At 18.9% G+C, this 21,436-nt stretch overlaps 1 protein-coding gene across 1 annotated transcript; it reads right to left on the bottom strand.

Moving 5' to 3' along the window:
* Positions 1-2,568: 2,568 nt before the first annotated feature.
* On the bottom strand, positions 2,569-3,514 carry Bm7324 (Uncharacterized protein; the record flags this gene model as incomplete). Its single annotated transcript, XM_001894892.2, has 2 exons — positions 2,569-2,727; positions 3,332-3,514. 2 exons carry the CDS (start codon positions 3,512-3,514, stop codon positions 2,569-2,571), a joined length of 342 nt encoding a protein of 113 aa, XP_001894927.1.
* Between the last annotated feature and the right edge of the window lie 17,922 nt (positions 3,515-21,436).

Raw genomic sequence — 21,436 nt, 5'->3', positions numbered from 1 at the left:
AAAATATTGTTTGTTTTAGAAATTTCAAAGTAACAAACTATCAATTTCAAATATTAAATTTATTTGAAATATAAAAATTTTTTGAAATATATATTTGATTAAATTTATTTGAAATATAGAAATATAGTATGTTTTAAAAAAAAGTAAAAAAAAATGAAAAAAATGAAATACTAAATGTATCAAAAACTGAGTTTTTTTTGTCCTTGTTGATTGAATAATTTTAATATGAATTATTCCTCCTCCACCAGAATTCTCCTTGATTATTTGGTAGCGATAAATTTTATTTCATTTTATCCAACAACCACCTTCCTTTTTTCATTTCCATTTCGTCAGTTTTAATGAATAAACATTTTGTTTACAATATTATTTTTTAGCCTTCATAATTTTCTAAAAAAATAAAATAAAATAAAATTTAAGCTTTCATAAAATTCAGCTATTAAAAAGAAAAAATTCAGATACCTAATAAAAATTAAGAACAAATTAACGATAAATCAAACGACTACTAATTTACGGGATTACTTGTTCAAAATTATCGAATTTATTAATTACAGCTAAATCATATCGAATGTGTTTTGTATCCATTGTGATCAGATAATTTTTCCTGTCTTTAAGTCTAAGTAATTAAGCCTAAATTTTATTCTAGACTATTTTCCTACATAAATTTCTTCAAGTTTCTGCTTTACAGTCATACTTTTCTTCGAATCGTGAAACATGATAGTTATTTCATAGCTTCATTTTACTTATACTTTAAGATTCGAAGCTGTTTATAGTATTCCTTTGTGATTTTTGTTTGTAATTGTCATATATGTTCTTTCCTTTGACGATTTATTGATAATTGCTATCTTTGTTCCTTATTGCTACTAATTTTCTTATGCAAAATTTTTATCAAAAAAATTACTATTTTGTATCGTTTTACATCAGACAGATTTCAACAAAAATTTGATTTAATTTCTTAATGGATGAAGTCAGATTTGCTATATCAAAATTTTATCTTCTAAATGGAATTATAGTTATATTACATCAAAATATGTAATATTTTGAATATGCAATCTTGCAATTTCATTGCAATTTCTGAAAAAAAAATTTTCAGAAAAATAAAATAATATTTTTTTTTTTTTTTAAATAATTTTTTACTCAGAAAATTATACAAAAGTAAAGTTCTTTAAAACGAAACATTATCTCTTAATGTTTTTCAGAAAGAAAGAAAAAAAAATTAACAAATGACTGTTTTATCTTTGAATAATTTTTGCTATTATAAAATTAATCAATTTAAAAATCCAATGAATTTGTAACCAAATTAATTGCAATTTCTTGAAACTTTTGGATTTGACTGTTTTCATAATGAAATAAGAGTAAAATTCATAAACAAATACAATTAGGTTTGTTTTTTTTTTTTTCAAATACAATTAAAATAATTAATTATTGGAAAGTTATCAAAACCTCTTTAATACTTTTTTCTTGCTTTTTTTCCGCTATTTTACGTTTATTAATATTATCAAGATGAAAAAAAAGTCAAAAATGTTGATGAATCATCGATGATTTTTTTTTACTTATTAAATTGAAAAACTATCTTAAACAGTAATTTTTAATCTTTGCAAAAAAAGTTTTATTTTCATAAAAAAGAATAAATGCTTCAAAAAAAAAAAAACAAAGCAAAAAATGCCAAAAATTATTTTGTCTATTTGATTAAATTATTAATTTTTCATTTAATTTGACAACCATTTTATTTGTGACATTTATTTGAAAAACTATTTGCTATACAATTTTATAATTTTTTAAAATATCAAAGTGATTCATTCATTCTAAATTAGATATGTGTGGGTAGTTTCAAATATATAAAAAAACAAATCTATTAGTAGAATAAAAAATAATGCATCCCAATAAACAGATTTACTCCAAGTAATTTATTAATTATATTTTTGGCCATAAATTGATGTAAATAGCACAAGAACAGAGCGAACAGCTAATTATAAATAAAGAAAAAAAAAAAATTGATAGTCTTTTTTTTTTCTTTTTTGTCAAAATTCATTAGAAAATTTTCTAGAAAAAAAGAAGAAAGAAAAGAAAAAATGGAGGAAAGAAGAGAAGAGATTGCTGCTAAAATTCTTCAATTATTAATTAATTTTTGTGTTAATCAAATTTTTCGAAAAAAAAGTGCAAAATTTTGAGAAAAATTGACGTAAGCGAAAATTTGCAATTCCCTTTCATAAATTCGTCAAAATATTTGATATTCGTTTTTTATTTGTTTATTTTTTATGAATTTTTAATTGAACATAGAACAAATTGAAGAAATTAAAGCCAAAAAGAAATCAATGTTATAAAAAAAATAAAAATGCATTTATGCTAACAAAAGAAAAAAAAAAGGGAAAAATGAAATGAAAAACTGCAATGAAACCATTGTTAACTATATATCAATTTTTTTTTTTCATTTTTTCTTAAATTTTTCAATCCAATATTTTAATTATTATTGTTATTTAATAATAATAATAGCATATTATATCATTTATATCACTTACATATCGCTGATAATTTAAAATAAAATCAGAAAAGATTTTGAAAATTAGAAAATCAAGTAGATTTGTTGGTTTTTGTATTGTTTATTGCCAATAATTCCTTTGCTAATGTAGCTTGTCCATTTCTTATCAATGCATCGATCAATGGTCCAAGCCAATGATTCTTCGTTTTCAATATTTCAATTAATTTGTCCACTTGATCTTCACGTTTTTCCTGCATAACACATTATTCTTGATAATGATAACAATTACCAAAAGAAAATAAAAAAATTAAAATAATTATTTTTAATTATAATATTATAAAAAGAAATCCCAAAGAAAAGAATTCTGCATTTTAGCTAAAAAACAAAGAAATAAAGACAAATATATAATATTATGACTAAAATTTATAGATTTATGTTTGTGAACATGATAAACTGATAATCTTTCATACGCTTAGCGCCTTCTTTTCAAATTTTTTAGGCAAACAAAAAGATATGAATATAGTGTATAATTGTTGAAAGATTAATATTAATTTAATTTTGTACCAATTTTTGAAATCATTGAAGAAAATTAAGATTTTTCAATTTTCTAATAAAAAGCAATGAAATTTTTCATTTTATTGTTTGATTTGTCAGAAAAAAAAAAAGCGGAAAAATAATTTCAAATACAAAATTCAATTCAAAATTATCAATGAAAATACTTGACAAAAAATTTATGAAATTTATATCAAATGAATAAAATAATAGTTAATATAATTGAAAACAAAATATAAAATATCCTTCATTTTTAAATATTTTAACAATTTATCAAAACTTTAGAAATATAATAAAAAAAACCTCAGAATACACTGCACTCATTTCTTGTGAGCGTAACACTTGTCGTGCAACCAATTGTGGAACTAGATCACGCATATCAAGACGAGCTAATTTTGATCGTAACTGATCCAAGTGATAGCTTTGCTCAATACGACTATCAGCTAACGGACGTGAACAAGGTAACGTTTGAGAATCAGCAGACATTACCTCAATTATTATCACAATTATAAACTATCTAAATATTATTCGAGATTAATTAAAATTATAATCAAAATTAATATTAATTGTATTTACATAAATTTAAAAACCCAATTAATCATTTAACATATTTTTTAATTAATCAATAAAGCGCATTTTTATAAAAAATCTTCATGTCCTAAATTTTCGAAAAAAGACGAATTTAAACTTTTGCTTATGTTTTTCCTTTCCATTAAAAAGTAAAAAAAAACAGAATACTGGAAAAAAAAAACATGAGAGTTTAGTAAAACATTAAATCACAATCGGAATATTAATACATTGTAGAATCAGATAAGATCATCCTTATCATTATCACTATTAATGAATGCCAAAGATAATAATAATCTCGATAGCATTGCATCAAAATTAAATATGATAAGATTATTATACAGCTATCACTATCATGTTCATTAAATTTCAAAGACAAACTTATTTAAACAATAAAATATTTGAAATTTAACTTACATAAGTATATCTTTCTTTTTTTACTAATTTTTCAAAAAAATTTATGCATATTCATAAAGTTTTATTTAATAAAAACTATGAAATGATATCAATTCGATTGTTTTTCTTTTTTTTTTTTTTTGTTTTTTTTTTTTGATATATTTAACAATATGAAAAGTTTTCAAAAAAGGCAAAAAAACATACAGCGCTTTATTTGTTATAAAATACAAAAAAATAACCGGATTGTATCCGAATTACGGCCTAATCACTATTTATTATATTATATTATATTAAAATGTAACATTTGAAGTGTAACAGTAATCAATGAATCATTCGGTCATAAATAAAATACAACTGACAAACCGGACAGGTTTATTGACTAAGTTATAAATACCTAATTATATGCTAATTATTCTAACAATTAAAAAAATAATAATATAACAAATAAAAAAAAACGATTATCGTAGTATTCCAACTGCAAAACTACGACAAATCACTATTTTCTGGATATTTATAGCTATAAAAGTAGCAATTTATGCTATGATTTCTTAGTTTAACAATAAAATCATGATAATTCTCTTTGATCATGATAATTCATATATCTCTTTAACAATGTAATGATAAAATGACGATTATATACTATGATCATGATTATGTACTATGATTATGTCAGTTAATTATACGATACAATAGTAAAAATAATGATAATTATTTAAAACTACATTTGGGCATATATTTTATATTAGAAATGAAAAAATAAAAATACATGAAAGAAAAACTGACTAAGTAAACAAAATTTTTTTTTTCTTTAGAAAAAAATAAGAAACTTTAATAATATTATTATAATTTTAAAAAATAAATTTATAGAAGCTTTCATTAAATCTATTTTTTTTTGTTTTAGCTCAAATTTCAAATTTTTTGTAATAAAAACAATTGAATTACAAGTTTATTCACAAAAAAAGTTGACAACAAATACTTTTAACAAAAAAAAAAAAAAAAAAAAAACGGAATAAAATTTAAGCATTTAAAAAACTTAAATTGATTTTTCAAAGATACTTTTAAGGAAAGAAACAATCTCTGTGGGGGATTAAACAAAGAATTATCATTAATCATTAATATGTGTATACATACATATATATATTTCTTCTTTTTTTTTTTGCTTTTTCAACAATAAACACAAAACCATTCATTCATTTATTTTTCTTTTTTTTCTGTCAATGCTTTAAATATTTAAACAAAAATATAATTTTGTTTTTTTTTTTTTGAAACAAAGAAAAAAATTGTTTTGTTTTTTTGGAAAAAATTTATTACTTTTATGATGATATAACCAATTGATTAACGATTAACGACTTTTTTTTTCTTGAAATTTTATTAATTATTATTGTGAATTAATTGATTAATGATAGTAATAAAGATTTTTGCTTTTTTATTTCGAAAAAGTGTTTATTATTATTTTTTTTTTTTTATTGTTATTGTTATTGTTTCATTATTATTTGTGAATTGATTGATTAACGATAGTAATAAAGAATAATTGAAGGGATAAAAAAAAAGCGAAGAAGAAAAAAAAAAAACTTCAGAAAAATGATAGATGAAAATTGTGAATTTCTTCATGATACGTCATTTTTCCATTAAATTTTGTTTGTATTATCAAATGAATAAGTCCAATTTTTTTTTTTTTTTTTTTTTTTTTTTTTTTTTTTTTTTTTTTTTTGCGGTAATATAATATTCCAATAATTTTTTTCCTTATTATTTATTTGAACTTTTAATTCTCTCTTTTAGCAATAAAACTATTTCTTTTGAAATGAATAAAAACATTTTAAAATTTTCAAAATATCCTTACGTCTAAGAAAAATTTAATTATCTTTTAATTTTTTATTACCTCTTTTCGTGCATTAAATAATTTTAGAAATAGCAAGATGATAAATTAGATTAAATTAATTATCAAATTAAATAAGTTAAATTAAAATTTAGCTGATAAATTCAAATTATTTTATTACATTTATTAATTAATCATTATCACTGATTTATCTTAGTATTACTGGTATCACATTATATTTTATATTTTATTTAGTATTGTCATATTACTATGCAAGACGGAACAAATTTTTTACCATTACAATCAAAATTAACAAAATTATCGTGTAATTATCAATTAGTCTAGTCTAGCTGATTAGTTAATTAATTAGCTGCTACAACTTTCAAATTAAGAAGATTTTATTATCTTTTAAATATCGCATTTTAGCGTAGTAATTTAAATTGTTAAAAACTTTTGAATTGTAATAAATGAAAGATATAACAATTTATGAATGTGCAAATAATAATTGCAATACATTAATATAAATTAATTTCTTTTATTTTATCTCTAAAGAATTATGCTGTAATTTAAGTAATCAATATTTTCCAAAAACAAAAACAAATTTTAATAGAAATAAAAGCCAAAAATTAAAAAGATTCTTTTTATTTCAAACCCTAAAAATTTGTTACATATAAATTTGAATTGTTGAAATAATAATAATAATAATATTATTTTTTTTTTTTTTTTTTTAAGAAAAAGAAAATGCCCTTATTGTTAGAAAAAAAAAATAAAAGACATTGATAACATGGTAAAATCTTTCAAAAACTTAACAACAAGGACAAGTCAATAAAAAAAAAAAATTTTTTTTTTTTTCAGGCTGATTAAGTTTAGGACGAAAGAATAAGCCAAGCAAGCATATGCTTATTTAGTATGCTTCCAATAAAATTAGAAGCAATGAAAAGGAATGAAATGAAAACCAAAAAAAAAAAAAAAATAAGCAAAAGAAAGAGAAAAAGAAAGAGGCGGAAAAAAAAAGAAATGTAAAAATATTATTATTCAATGTCCTTTTGCTTACAAAAATTTTTCTTGGCTATCTAACAAAAAGGAAAAAAATTTAGAATTAAAAAATAGCTTTACTTTTTCATTTCTTCATTTCACTTTTCATATTCATTCGTTCATTCATTCCGTTTTTTTTTTTTTTTGAATTCCTAATTTTTGTTCGACGATTGCATATATAAAAACAATTTGAGAAAATTGGGAGAAAAAAAAATTATACAAATAAATATTTGAAAAATGATTTAATTAATTAATTAATGTTGTGCACTGATTTGAAATGAAATTAAAATAGATTAATTTATTACAAGTTTTCTTACTGAAAAAAAAAGTTTCTTTTTTAAAAAAAAACCTTAATCATATATATAAGTCTTTTTTTTTTTTTTTACTTGAACAGTGAAAAAGAAGAAAGAATGAAAATTTGGTTTTAGTTTAGTGAAATTTGAATTGAGAAAAAGGAAGAATGGAAGAAACAAACAAGCAAACAAAGAAACAAACAAACAAACAAACAAATGAATAATAACGAAAAAGATAGTTGGAATGAAACAAAACATCTGGACAAGTTATAATGATGTCAAATTAGTTCAATCCTACTAAAAAAAAAAGTTAATAGAAAATTTTTCATTTTGCATTAGCAAAAAAAAAAAAAAAATTGAATTTGAAATTGCAAAAAGTTTATGAAGGATTTTCTTTTTTTTTACTTCCAAAATATTTATTTTCATGATTTCATTTAAAGAAGAAAAAAAAAAGGAAGAAAAATTGATTACAAAATCAATTCGATAAACAAATGCTCCTTAATTTGCATTTTTTATTTTAACTCATCAAAATTAATAAATTAATGAAAATTAGATAAATGTGTAAATATTATTATTTCATTAAACTAAAAGTCAATATGAATTATATAATTTGTTTCAAAAAAAAAAAAAAAAAAATTTGTAACAAATTGTTAAAGTATCAAAAGCGAATATTGAATTGATTTGAGTGATGAAAATTTCAATTTTTTGTTTGTTGAAAATAATCCAAAATTTTGAAAAGTTTGTTTTTAATTTCTTTCAAAATGTCAATAATAACTAAAAGATTAATCATAAAATAAAATAAAATAAAATAAAGCGATGACATATGCAATTTGATATTTTATTGGACGATAAAATATATCATTGCTAAATTGCAAATGTAAGCAAGAAGAAAAATTGATTATTTCATCTATTTATAGAAATTAATTAACTTTTTTTTTAAAGATAGCAAGCAAGCAAATAAACAAATAATTAAATAAATCAATAAATTAATGCATAAATTCATTGAAGTTAGAAAAAAAAGGAAGAAAAAGCACTATTAAAGTACCAATCCGAAAAAAAAAAAACATAGGTTTTATTTAAAAGTGAACAAAAAAAATTTTTTTTTTTTAAAATACAATTAAATACAATAAGTAAACATAAATTATTGAGTAAATAAAATAGAATTGAATGAATAAAAAAATAGCAATTGAATAAATGAAAAAGAATTGAATGAACAGAAGAATAAGAAACAAAATAAACAAATAAATTAGCAAAAATCAACAAAATAATAAAATAAAAAAAAAAAACAAAATAATAAAAGAATAAAGGAACGAAAAAGAAGGAAAAATACAGTGAGAAATATGAAAATTTTATTGAAAAATGGCAATAAATAAATTGCAGAGCACATATGAACAAATAAAAACAAAACAAAAAAAAAAAAAAAAAAAAAGGTAAACAAATAAATAATTATAAAAATTAAAAAGAAAGTGAAATAATACATAGCTATTTTGCTTCCTCACAAACTGATATTACTAATGCTAATAGTACTACAATCAGAGACAGCTGTATCCTTTAAATTTAATCTTTCAATAACACAAAAGCCTTTTGCACAAATGTTTTGGTGTAAACTCCACGAATATCCATTGGTCAACATTCAATTTTCAAAAGCCGTATAGTAAATTTCAAAAAATTTTATAAATTATGATAAGTAGAAGGAAAAGAATTAATTTAAGATAATAATAAATCGTAATAATAAATTTTACAGCATATTCTTTTCTTTTTTTTTGAAAAATAAAATTATGAAAATGAATTAATCAAGATAATATTAAAGAATAATAATAAATTTTGTAGTATTTTTTTTTTTTTTTTTTTTAAAGTAAGCAATATTATACAAATGAAAGTGATAAACAAAAGTATTAGATAATACTTTTAATATATTTATTACGATTGATTAGTCTGTAAGACTAGATTTATCTTATCAGTTGAATATATGTCAAAATATGTCACATGTCATCTATCTTACACGTATATATGTGCAGCTAGAGACGTCAAATGTGACGTATTTAAAAAAAAAAAAAACTCAGCTAAAAACTACATTTGAAAATCTAGCAACAAACATACTAAATAAATCATATTTAAGTTGAACATAATTTGTTTAAATTAAACATAAAATACTCAAAGAATAGTTCATTTTAAATTAAACATACAAATTTAAAATTAAATTTACAAAAATTAAAAAAATAAAGTAAAATATCAATAAATACTACACTAAATGTTATCTTTTGGTGAAAAAATGATTTGTAGAAAAAAGCTATGATAAGAATAAAATTTACGTTATGAAAGAGAGAGAGAGAGAAAAGAAGGAATGAATAGTGTTAATTCATGCAATTAATAGTAAAAGAAATTCAAATGAGCCATCTAATCATGAAATTATATTTTAAATGTTTATTCATTTATTTTTCTTTTGATAAAAGTTTCATTTCAATCGAAAAATACAAAATAAAAAATGGAAAAAAAAAAGGAAATTATTCGAATTGCATATCAAACATAATATTACTATGATTATTTCTTTACTATTTACTCTTTTTTTAATGAACTAATATTAGGCTGAAATTTTGTAAATTGAGCAAAAAGTAGAAATGATTGAAAACTTAGAAAACAATTTGATTAAAATTAATTTATAATATAAATTAATAAATCAAAAAAAATGAAAGATGAAAAAGATTTGACTAATAATTAATTTATAATTATAATATTAATAAATAGCAATCATATTAGTTTCATTGAAATAATATTTTAATTTTAATTTAATGATATTTTACAAAAAAATGAAAAGAAGGAAAAACAAAATTTAATAAAGCAAATTTTTTACCCCTAATTTACTCAATTAATCAATTAGAATTCAATTATAATTACATTAATTATTATAAAATTATAATTAAATTAATTATTATAAAATATAAATATACTACGTAACATTTTTAAATCTTCAAACTATTATAATTATTATTTATTCTGTAAATGATATTATTCAATTTATGATGGGCAAAATATATCACATTAATTTGATAATAATTTAATTCATTTCAAAAAAAAAAAAAGTTTTTTTGTTTGAATTTTTGAAATTTTTAAATCTCAAATAAGCACTAAATAAAAGGATAAATGTGCTAAACTAATAAAAATCTTCTGGAGAATGAAGAAAGAAAGAGATATTTCATTCTTTTGCTATATTTTCACTTTTTTATTTTCAATTTTTTTTCTAGAACTTTTCTTACCATTTTTTTTTTTTCAAATTAAAATAAGAATAAATAATCGAGGAAAAAAGAAATGCAAAAATCGAAAAAAAAAACAGTTATGCAATTTAATTATTTCATTTAAAAGCATAAAAATATTTTCAAGAAATATTAAATGTTAGAAAATAAAAGAATTTGATGTAGAAAAAGTTTAAAAAATTATTTTTGTGTGTTTCAAAAAAAAAAAAAGTAGAATGATATTTTTTGTAATAAAAAGTTACAAAATGTTTCGAATAACTTTGTTAATTTTATACAAAAAAAAAATTCTATTTAATTTAAAATTTTATAATGCAAATAAGGAATTACTAAAGTATTAATTGTTGTGATATTTTTATTTGTTTATTTTTTTTAATTTGCTCTTTTGAATTGAGCAAAAGAATGTTGTGCTAATGACGGTATTGATTAATTAATTAATTAATCGAATGACAGAATGGATAATTGATGACTTTCTTATTCGCAAACTTCTTTTTTCTTTGCTAAAATTTGCTCTTTTTGATTATTGAAAATAATTAAAACATTTAACAAAATAATAGTTTTGATTTTTTCTTTTTCTTTTTTTTATTTTTGAAATAAAACGTATTTTGAATATCACTGATATCTTTTGAAGAATAAAAAAATGGCCAAAAAAAGGATTTCATTTCATTTTTTTTTGTTTCCTTTCTTTCCTCAAAAAAAAAAAAAAAAAAAAAAAAAAAAAAGAAAAGAAAAAAACAAAATCAAATAAGAAAAAAAAAGAGAATAAATGAAGTTAAATTTAAAAAAGAAATTTGAAATTATAGCGATAAAAAAAGAAAGAATTATATATCTAATAATTGCTAATCAATTCCATTAATTTTTATGTCACTAAATAAATTTATGCATATATGATTTTAAATGATTCCATTTCATTCACTTTTTTACACTTTTTCCTTTTTTTTTTTATTTTTTACATTATAAGAAAACTAAAAAATAAGAAATGAAAATTAATAAAAAACAAAAAAGGAAAAATGAAGAAAGGTAAAAGAAGAAATTAGAATAAAATGTGAAAATAGAAATAAAAAACGGTATAAAAAAATGAAGTATTTGATTTCTATTTTAAGTCTACTTATAATAATATCTTTTTTTTACTTTTCTTTTTTTTGTTACGATTATTAATTTTACTTTTTTTTAAAAAATTAAATACGAATATTTTATAATACATTTGTTTTGTTTTTTCATTTTTTTCCCTTTTCTTCATGATGATATAAATGCAAAAATAAATATAAATATATAAGTATTTGTAATAAGTATATAAGTGTATGAGTATCTGTATATAAGTATATGAGTATCTGTATATAAGTATATGAGTATCTGCATATAAGTATATGAGTATCTGTATATAAGTATATGAGTATCTGTATATAAGTATATGAGTATCTGTACATAAGTATATGAGTATCTGTATATAAGTATATGAGTATCTGTACATAAGTATATGAGTATCTGTATATATGAGTATCTGTATATAAGTATATGAGTATCTGTGCATAAATATATGAGTATCTGTATATAAGTATATGAGTATCTGTACATAAGTATATGAGTATCTGTACATAAGTATATGAGTATCTGTATATAAGTATATGAGTATCTGTATATAAGTATATGAGTATCTGTGCATAAATATATGAGTATCTGTATATAAGTATATGAGTATCTGTACATAAGTATATGAGTATCTGTACATAAGTATATGAGTATCTGTATATAAGTATATGAGTATCTGTACATAAGTATATGAGTATCTGTATATAAGTATATGAGTATCTGTATATAAGTATATGAGTATCTGTACATAAGTATATGAGTATCTGTATATATGAGTATCTGTATATAAGTATATGAGTATCTGTACATAAGTATATGAGTATCTGTACATAAGTATATGAGTATCTGTACATAAGTATATGAGTATCTGTATATAAGTATATGAGTATCTGTATATAAGTATATGAGTATCTGTACATAAGTATATGAGTATCTGTATACAAGTATATGAGTATCTGTACATAAGTATATGAGTATCTGTATATAAGTATATGAGTATCTGTACATAAGTATATGAGTATCTGTATACAAGTATATGAGTATCTGTACATAAGTATATGAGTATCTGTATATAAGTATATGAGTATCTGTACATAAGTATATGAGTATCTGTACATAAGTATATGAGTATCTGTACATAAGTATATGAGTATCTGTACATAAGTATATGAGTATCTGTATATATGAGTATCTGTACATAAGTATATGAGTATCTGTACATAAGTATATGAGTATCTGTACATAAGTATATGAGTATCTGTACATAAGTATATGAGTATCTGTATATAAGTATATGAGTATCTGTATATAAGTATATGAGTATCTGTACATAAGTATATGAGTATCTGTATACAAGTATATGAGTATCTGTACATAAGTATATGAGTATCTGTATATAAGTATATGAGTATCTGTACATAAGTATATGAGTATCTGTATACAAGTATATGAGTATCTGTACATAAGTATATGAGTATCTGTATATAAGTATATGAGTATCTGTATATAAGTATATGAGTATCTGTACATAAGTATATGAGTATCTGTATACAAGTATATGAGTATCTGTACATAAGTATATGAGTATCTGTATATAAGTATATGAGTATCTGTACATAAGTATATGAGTATCTGTATACAAGTATATGAGTATCTGTACATAAGTATATGAGTATCTGTATATAAGTATATGAGTATCTGTACATAAGTATATGAGTATCTGTATACAAGTATATGAGTATCTGTACATAAGTATATGAGTATCTGTATATAAGTATATGAGTATCTGTACATAAGTATATGAGTATCTGTATACAAGTATATGAGTATCTGTACATAAGTATATGAGTATCTGTATATAAGTATATGAGTATCTGTACATAAGTATATGAGTATCTGTATACAAGTATATGAGTATCTGTACATAAGTATATGAGTATCTGTATATAAGTATATGAGTATCTGTACATAAGTATATGAGTATCTGTATATAAGTATATGAGTATCTGTATATAAGTATATGAGTATCTGTGCATAAATATATGAGTATCTGTATATAAGTATATGAGTATCTGTACATAAGTATATGAGTATCTGTACATAAGTATATGAGTATCTGTATATAAGTATATGAGTATCTGTATATAAGTATATGAGTATCTGTGCATAAATATATGAGTATCTGTATATAAGTATATGAGTATCTGTACATAAGTATATGAGTATCTGTACATAAGTATATGAGTATCTGTATATAAGTATATGAGTATCTGTACATAAGTATATGAGTATCTGTATATAAGTATATGAGTATCTGTATATAAGTATATGAGTATCTGTACATAAGTATATGAGTATCTGTATATATGAGTATCTGTATATAAGTATATGAGTATCTGTACATAAGTATATGAGTATCTGTACATAAGTATATGAGTATCTGTACATAAGTATATGAGTATCTGTATATAAGTATATGAGTATCTGTATATAAGTATATGAGTATCTGTACATAAGTATATGAGTATCTGTATACAAGTATATGAGTATCTGTACATAAGTATATGAGTATCTGTATATAAGTATATGAGTATCTGTACATAAGTATATGAGTATCTGTATACAAGTATATGAGTATCTGTACATAAGTATATGAGTATCTGTATATAAGTATATGAGTATCTGTACATAAGTATATGAGTATCTGTATACAAGTATATGAGTATCTGTACATAAGTATATGAGTATCTGTATATAAGTATATGAGTATCTGTACATAAGTATATGAGTATCTGTACATAAGTATATGAGTATCTGTATATAAGTATATGAGTATCTGTACATAAGTATATGAGTATCTGTATACAAGTATATGAGTATCTGTACATAAGTATATGAGTATCTGTATATAAGTATATGAGTATTTGCATATAAGTATATGAGTATTTGCATATAAGTATAAATACAAGTATTTGTGTAAGAAAATTTAACAAAAACAAACTGAAATCTTATAACAGCGGAAACATTTTAAAATATTGCAAATGCTGTTGAAGAAGCAAAGAAAAAAAAGAGAAAATGATCGCAAAATACTTTTCCTCTTTTTTTATATTTAATTTTAATTTAACCATTTCTTTTTTTTTTTTTTGTTGAAATATAATCGCAAAAAAAAATGAAATCTTAAATTTTTTTAGATAAATAAATTTGAGCTTAAATATTGAAAAATGAGGTAATAATAAGATATATTAGAATAAATGAAAGGAAAATTAATAATGAAATCAAGTCGTAAAATTTGAAATTCTTTAAATTTGGTTAAAATAAAATTTAGCCATAATGTTATGATATTCAGAATTTAGATGAAATTGAAATTGAACATAAATACTGAAAAAAAAATTGAAAAATGATGAAAATAAACAAAGCAAAAATTTAATAATAACTGATGAAATGCTAAGATATTATTATGTCATGAAAAAAAAAATTGTTTGAAAGAACAATGAAAAATGCTTAGCAACGGAATAAAAATGATAACAATAAAAATTTTGATAAGTTATGAAAAGCGCATTAATTTATTTTGTTTTAAAAATGTTTAAAAAATAAAAAGTTGTTTAAATTGGACTTAGAATTTGTTTAAATTAAACTTAACAATAAAATACTTTTAAATTAAGCTTAAAAAATTTGTTTAAATTTGACTTCTTCCGGTGATATTATCTCTTTATAATATAAACAAAATATATGACATAATCAATGACTAAAGATAAAATAAAATAATTGTTTACATAATTGTTTCTTGTTAGTTTAAAAAAAAAAAACAAAGAAATGAGAGAAAAAAAGAAAGATTGGGATTAAAAATTTCAAATACTTTCGTTATTTTTCAAAAATTTTTCTCGTTTATTTTCAAAAAAAAAAAAACTGTGTAAAATTTTCAATGAATTTGTTGAAATTTTCAATTAAATTAAATTTTGCTAGATAAAATACTAACTTAACATAGCATAAATTTGAAATTTAAATCGATAAAAATTTAAGTGCAATGTGGCTTTTCTCCTCTCTTCTCTTTTTTGAAATGAACAATTTTTGTTTTAAATTATTTACTTTTTCTTTTTTTCCTTTTCCTCTTTCTACATTGCATTTTTTTCCCCTTTCTTTTTCATTTTGTTCGATAGATTTTCCAACAAAAAAAATCTGAAATTTAAATAAAAATTAAAATAGAAGTAATTTATTAATAATTTTTAAATTCTTCATAATATTTTTTTAAAGGTTTTTATTTTCTTCCTGATAAAATATAAAAATTTGTTTATATTAATAGTTTTTCATAAATGTTTGCTTTTTCATTCATTTGTTTTTCATTTTATTATTTCTTCTATTTTTATTACTCGAAGATGAAAATTGATATATTTCATTCAGTTCCATTCATTATATCATATTTCAAATGCATTTAATATCATATGATATGTTAAATAGAACATGTTATCTATAAGAAACTACAAATTTAAAATAATAAAATTAATTTTGAAAGGAAGGAAAATTTTTAATTATTTTTATTATTATTGGTATTTATTTAGTCATTATTATTATTATTATTATTATTATTATTATTATTATTATTATTATTATTATTATTATTATTATTATTATTATTATTATTATTATTATTATTATTATTATTATTATTATTATTATTATTATTATTATTATTATTATTATTATTATTATTATTATTATTATTATTATTATTATTATATTATTATTATTATTATTATTATTATTATTATTATTATTATTATTATTATTATTATTATTATTATTATTATTATTATTATTATTATTATTATTATTATTATTATTATTATTATTATTATTATTATTATTATTATTATTATTATTATTATTATTATTATTATTATTATTATTATTATTATTATTATTATATTATTATTATTATTATTATTATTATTATTATTATTATTATTATTATTATTATTATTATTATTATTATTATTATTATTATTATTATTATTATTATTATTATTATTATTATTTATTATTATTATTATTATTATTATTATTATTATTATTATTATTATTATTATTATTATTATTATTATTATTATTATTATTATTATTATTATTATTATTATTATTATTATTATTATTATTATTATTATTATTATTATTATTATTATTATTATTATTATTATTATTATTATTATTATTATTATTATTATTATTATTATTATTATTATTATTATTATTATTATTATTATTATTATTATTATTATTATTATTATTATTATTATTATTATTATTATTATATTATTATTATTATTATTATTATTATTATTATTATTATTATTATTATTATTATTATTATTATTATTATTATTATTATTATTATTATTATTATTATTATTATTATTATTATTATTATTATTATTATTATTATTATTATTATTATTATTATTATTATTATTATTATTATTATTATTATTATTATTATTATTATTATTATTATTATTATTATTATTATTATTATTATTATTATTATTATTATTATTATTATTATTATTATTATTATTATTATTATTATTATTATTATCATCATCATCATCATTAATATTAGTTATTAGTGTTACTACCACTGTTTTATTATTATTATTGTTTTTAATTTTCATTTAATATTAATAATTAACATTTGTAGTGCATATTTGCAAATTATAATCAATTATAAATATTGTCAAACACTAAATTATTCTTCCATGGAAAAGTATATTTATGATAAAATTATCATTTTAACAAGAAAATCATAACAGAGAATTTAACTATGATGATAAATCATTAACAATAAGTAATAATTTATTTATAATAAAATATTAATTGATGTAATCATTGTTTTCAAATTACATTATGAAATTATTATTTAAAATGATTAAATGATTTCGAGGAAAAAAAAGAGTAAAAACTGCAAAATAATTATGATTTTTGCAATTTTGATAAACGAAACAAATTTTTTTTTTTAAATTAAAAAATTCTTATTTATCAAATAATAAGTTTAGCATAAAGTGACTATAAAAAGACAATAAATAATGTAAAATATTTTTCAAAGAAATTGTGGTTGATTTTTTTTTAAAACAAATATTACCATAATTACAAATATATTTATTTTAGTTCTTATTAACTTAATCATATCATACCTTCATGATTACATTGCAATATTTATTATTTAAAATACTAACTTGTTAAAAATTAATCAAAGAAAAATATAAAATTTTTGAAAAAGAGAAATATATTTTAAAACATTTGATGCACTATGATAATGAATTATTTAAAGTTCCATTTCAAAAGTTTTCTCCCTCTTTGTTTTTATTTTTAATTGCCTCATTTTCTTTTATGTTTAGAATTTTTATGGCTAACATTTTGACTAAATTAATTATTTTATTCAGTTCCTTTGCAAATTCTCAAATTTGTAAATGCACAAAAGAAAAAGAAAAATGGAACAAAAAAAAAATAAAGAAATAAGCATTATTTTATGTTTAACTGTTAATGAGAAATTTATTCGCTTTGTTAGATTAAACATTAAAAACAAATTTTTCTTTTCCATAAAGTTTTTTTTAAAGAATATTTTATAAATTAATAAAATAATTAATAAGTTAGTAAAATATTTTTAAATTATTTATTTTTTTTTTTTTTCATTGGAAAAGTTTTATTAGAATGCAATTTTCCTGTAAAATGAAAAAATTTATTAATAAAACGTTTCTATTTATTAATATGATCATTGATCATATATTTCATTATTTCACATCCTTCTTTTTTTTAAATTAACTTTTTAATTACTTTAAATTTAAAAAAAAAAATCAGCTGAAATATTTTAATTAATTAAATTTCATGTTTTGCTCTCAAAAATGATTTGCTTGTTTGTATCGTTCAAGTTGTGCACCGCTGGGAATTTGTAATGAATTCCAATTTAAGAGAAAATAAAAAAACATTTCTGGGATGTACGAATCATATTGCATCATAAAACGAAAATAGTAAACAAGAAGAAAACAGTAAACAGCAAATAGTAAATTAAAAAATATGGACAAAAAATAATAATAAACAACAAAAAAGAAAAAAAGAAATGGTCAAATTTATAAAAAAAAAAAACAAAAAAAAAAAAAAAAAAACAAAGAAGAAAGAACAAAAATAAAGAAAAGAAGAAAAATGATCGCTTCTTTTCTCTAACAATAAAATAAAATAAAAAAAAGGAACTAAGAAAATCTGTAAAAATTTTTATTTAAAAATTTTCTTAATTAGTTAGAAAAAAATTTACAGCAAAATTTGATTATTGTTACTTTTTTTTTAATATAATTTTAATTTTCACTTTTTTAATTTTTTTTTTTTTTTACATTGAAAAATAATTTTTTTTCACTCATTTTCGAATATAACTTATTGTTTTTTTTTTTTTTTTGTTTTGCATAATATTAATTCAATTTTTTTTTTTTGAAATCATTTTTTTCATGTTTGTATGTTTTTCTTAAATATTATTTTATAATTAATCAAGTTTAACTTTTCTGCAAATTTTAATAGACAAATTTAATTGGAACTAAGTTGCATTTTACCAAAATCGAAATGTTATTTTTTTTTTTGACCTAAAAATATGTGAAAGATAAATTTGAATTAAATTTTATTTTATGTAATCAATATCTATATGATAATTTGATAATATCAAATATAACAAATTTAATATCTCAAATACTGCCAATTAAATTTACTTAGTAACAAATAAGCCTTAAAATTAAACTTTAATATTCTAAATCAAAAAAAAAAATTTTTTTCTCATCCAGAAAATTTATTTCTTACCGAAAATAATAAAAAATACATATTAATCTCAAATTTATTAGGCAGTGGCTAATAAAACCAATAAGTACTAATTGCATAAGACTTAGTAAAATATAAAGAAAATTTTTTTTTTTAATTTTAAAAATTTTTAAATTGAAATTTTTTTTTTAAAGGTAAAATATTGCTTTTGTTTAGATTAAATTTCTAACCATAATTTTCTCTTTCATTTTAATTTTTTTGATTCTTTAAACTTTGTTAGCTCTTTTTATTAGCAAATCTGTTGCACAAATGTTTCACTTCTTCTCTTTTTTTTTAAAAAAAAAAAAAAAAATTTCAAAAATTCTATTGAAAATATTAACAATTAACATTGAATAAAAATGTTAAAAATGTTTTAAGAAAAAAAAAAAGAAAAATTGAAAATTTAATTCTAACTTTATTAATTATAGGATGAAAAAATGCAAAAGAGAATTTCAGTATTGCGCAAATAATTGAAAGCCAACTAGTATTTAGTGGAAAAAAAAAGTTTCGATAAATACTTTTGAAAATATATTTATCAATGATTAATCAAAGTGACAAATGCATATGTTATTGTGAAATCAGTTGTCAGCTGACAAAATTCAAATCAAACATTTAATCAAAATCGAAATATTTTCAATTCAATTCTTTTTTTCTTTTCTTTTTTTTTTTGTAAAAATTTAACTAACAAATGTTACTTTAAGAAATAATATTTAAATACATTTATTTGTATGTTAATTTGTTGCATTTAATTTAAATAAATATGTATTTTATAGCAAAAAAAAAAAAAAAAAACAAAAAAAAAAATGAAAAATCAAGAAAACATGCAATAAATGCATAAAATATGAAATAATAAAATAAATATTTGTTATAGCAAAAAAAAAAAGGAAAGTAAAAAAACGTTCATTAAAATATAGAAGACAAAAGTATGATATCAAAAAATTAACTATTTTCTTATTGCTGATAATACTTTTGATTTATATACATAAGTATTTATTAATTGGTTGATTAATTAATTAGTAATATTTGTAATATATGATTTGTAACTTTTATATAATGATTAATTCAAGTTTGTTAGTTTTATAAATCTATTCCCATTAAATTATATTCTTGATCAAACAAATTTTTGCAAATTCGTATAATAAATTAATTAAATCTGATTAAAGTAAACGATGATTAAGGTAGGGATAAATTAAAGTAAAAATTAAGGTAAACTGATAATAAATGGAATAAAAATGATTAAACTTGATAGAATTTATTAGTAATATGATTATGATAAAATGATAACGGTTATAAATAGTTTAATTTTTGTAATACTATTATAATCATATCAATATCTTAATTCTGTTATCAATTATTTTATCACATTCCTCAATTTTTTTTCTCATTTCAACAACACATCATTTGTTGCTTATGCCAAAAAATAAACCAACAATTTTAAACAATTAAAATTTAAGGACTGAAATTAAATTAGTAAAAAGGAGGATGGAAAAATGAAATGACAAATAAAGATTAATGTTCATCTAGCAGATGTTTGTTCATATCCAGTAAATCATTATCAATTATGATAACAAATGAAAATAATCTTTAAACAAATTGAATTTTACTCGCACTTTTTTCATTATCACTTGCTTTTTAAAAAAAAAAAAAAATGGTTATGATAAGCATATTTTCATGTTTTTTTTATAAATTAAAAGTTTAAAAATAATTAGTAAAAAAAAAAAAAAATAGAAAAAGATAATTTTCTTTCAAGAAATATTACTTTAACAATGAGAAAATTATTTTGTTTGAAATGATGAATTAAAAATTTTCAGACAAATTGTAATATAAAATCTAAAATTACTGCAATAGCAAATTTTAATATCTTTCTTTTTTCCGAAAGAGATAAGATGAGAGAAAAAAGTTTAAGAAAAATTTTTATAGATATGAAGTATAGCTATAATGAGAGAAAAAATTATAAATTTAATTGTGATTTTATCATTAAAGTCACTAATGATTACAATCAAATAATAATAAAAATTTTTAAGAACAACAAAAATGCTAATTTTATCAATAAATAAAGCTAACTACATCAACGGTTACAATTATGAATTTAAATAGTTACATTAAAATATCAGATTTATTAATAAAAATTTGGTCC

Source organism: Brugia malayi (genome assembly GCF_000002995.4).
Source record: "Brugia malayi strain FR3 genome assembly, contig: Bm_v4_Chr4_scaffold_001, whole genome shotgun sequence".
Taxonomy (NCBI): Eukaryota; Metazoa; Nematoda; class Chromadorea; order Rhabditida; family Onchocercidae; genus Brugia; species Brugia malayi.
The sequence above is the reverse complement of the archived record's forward strand: the minus strand, read 5'-3'. Positions and strand labels throughout refer to the sequence as shown.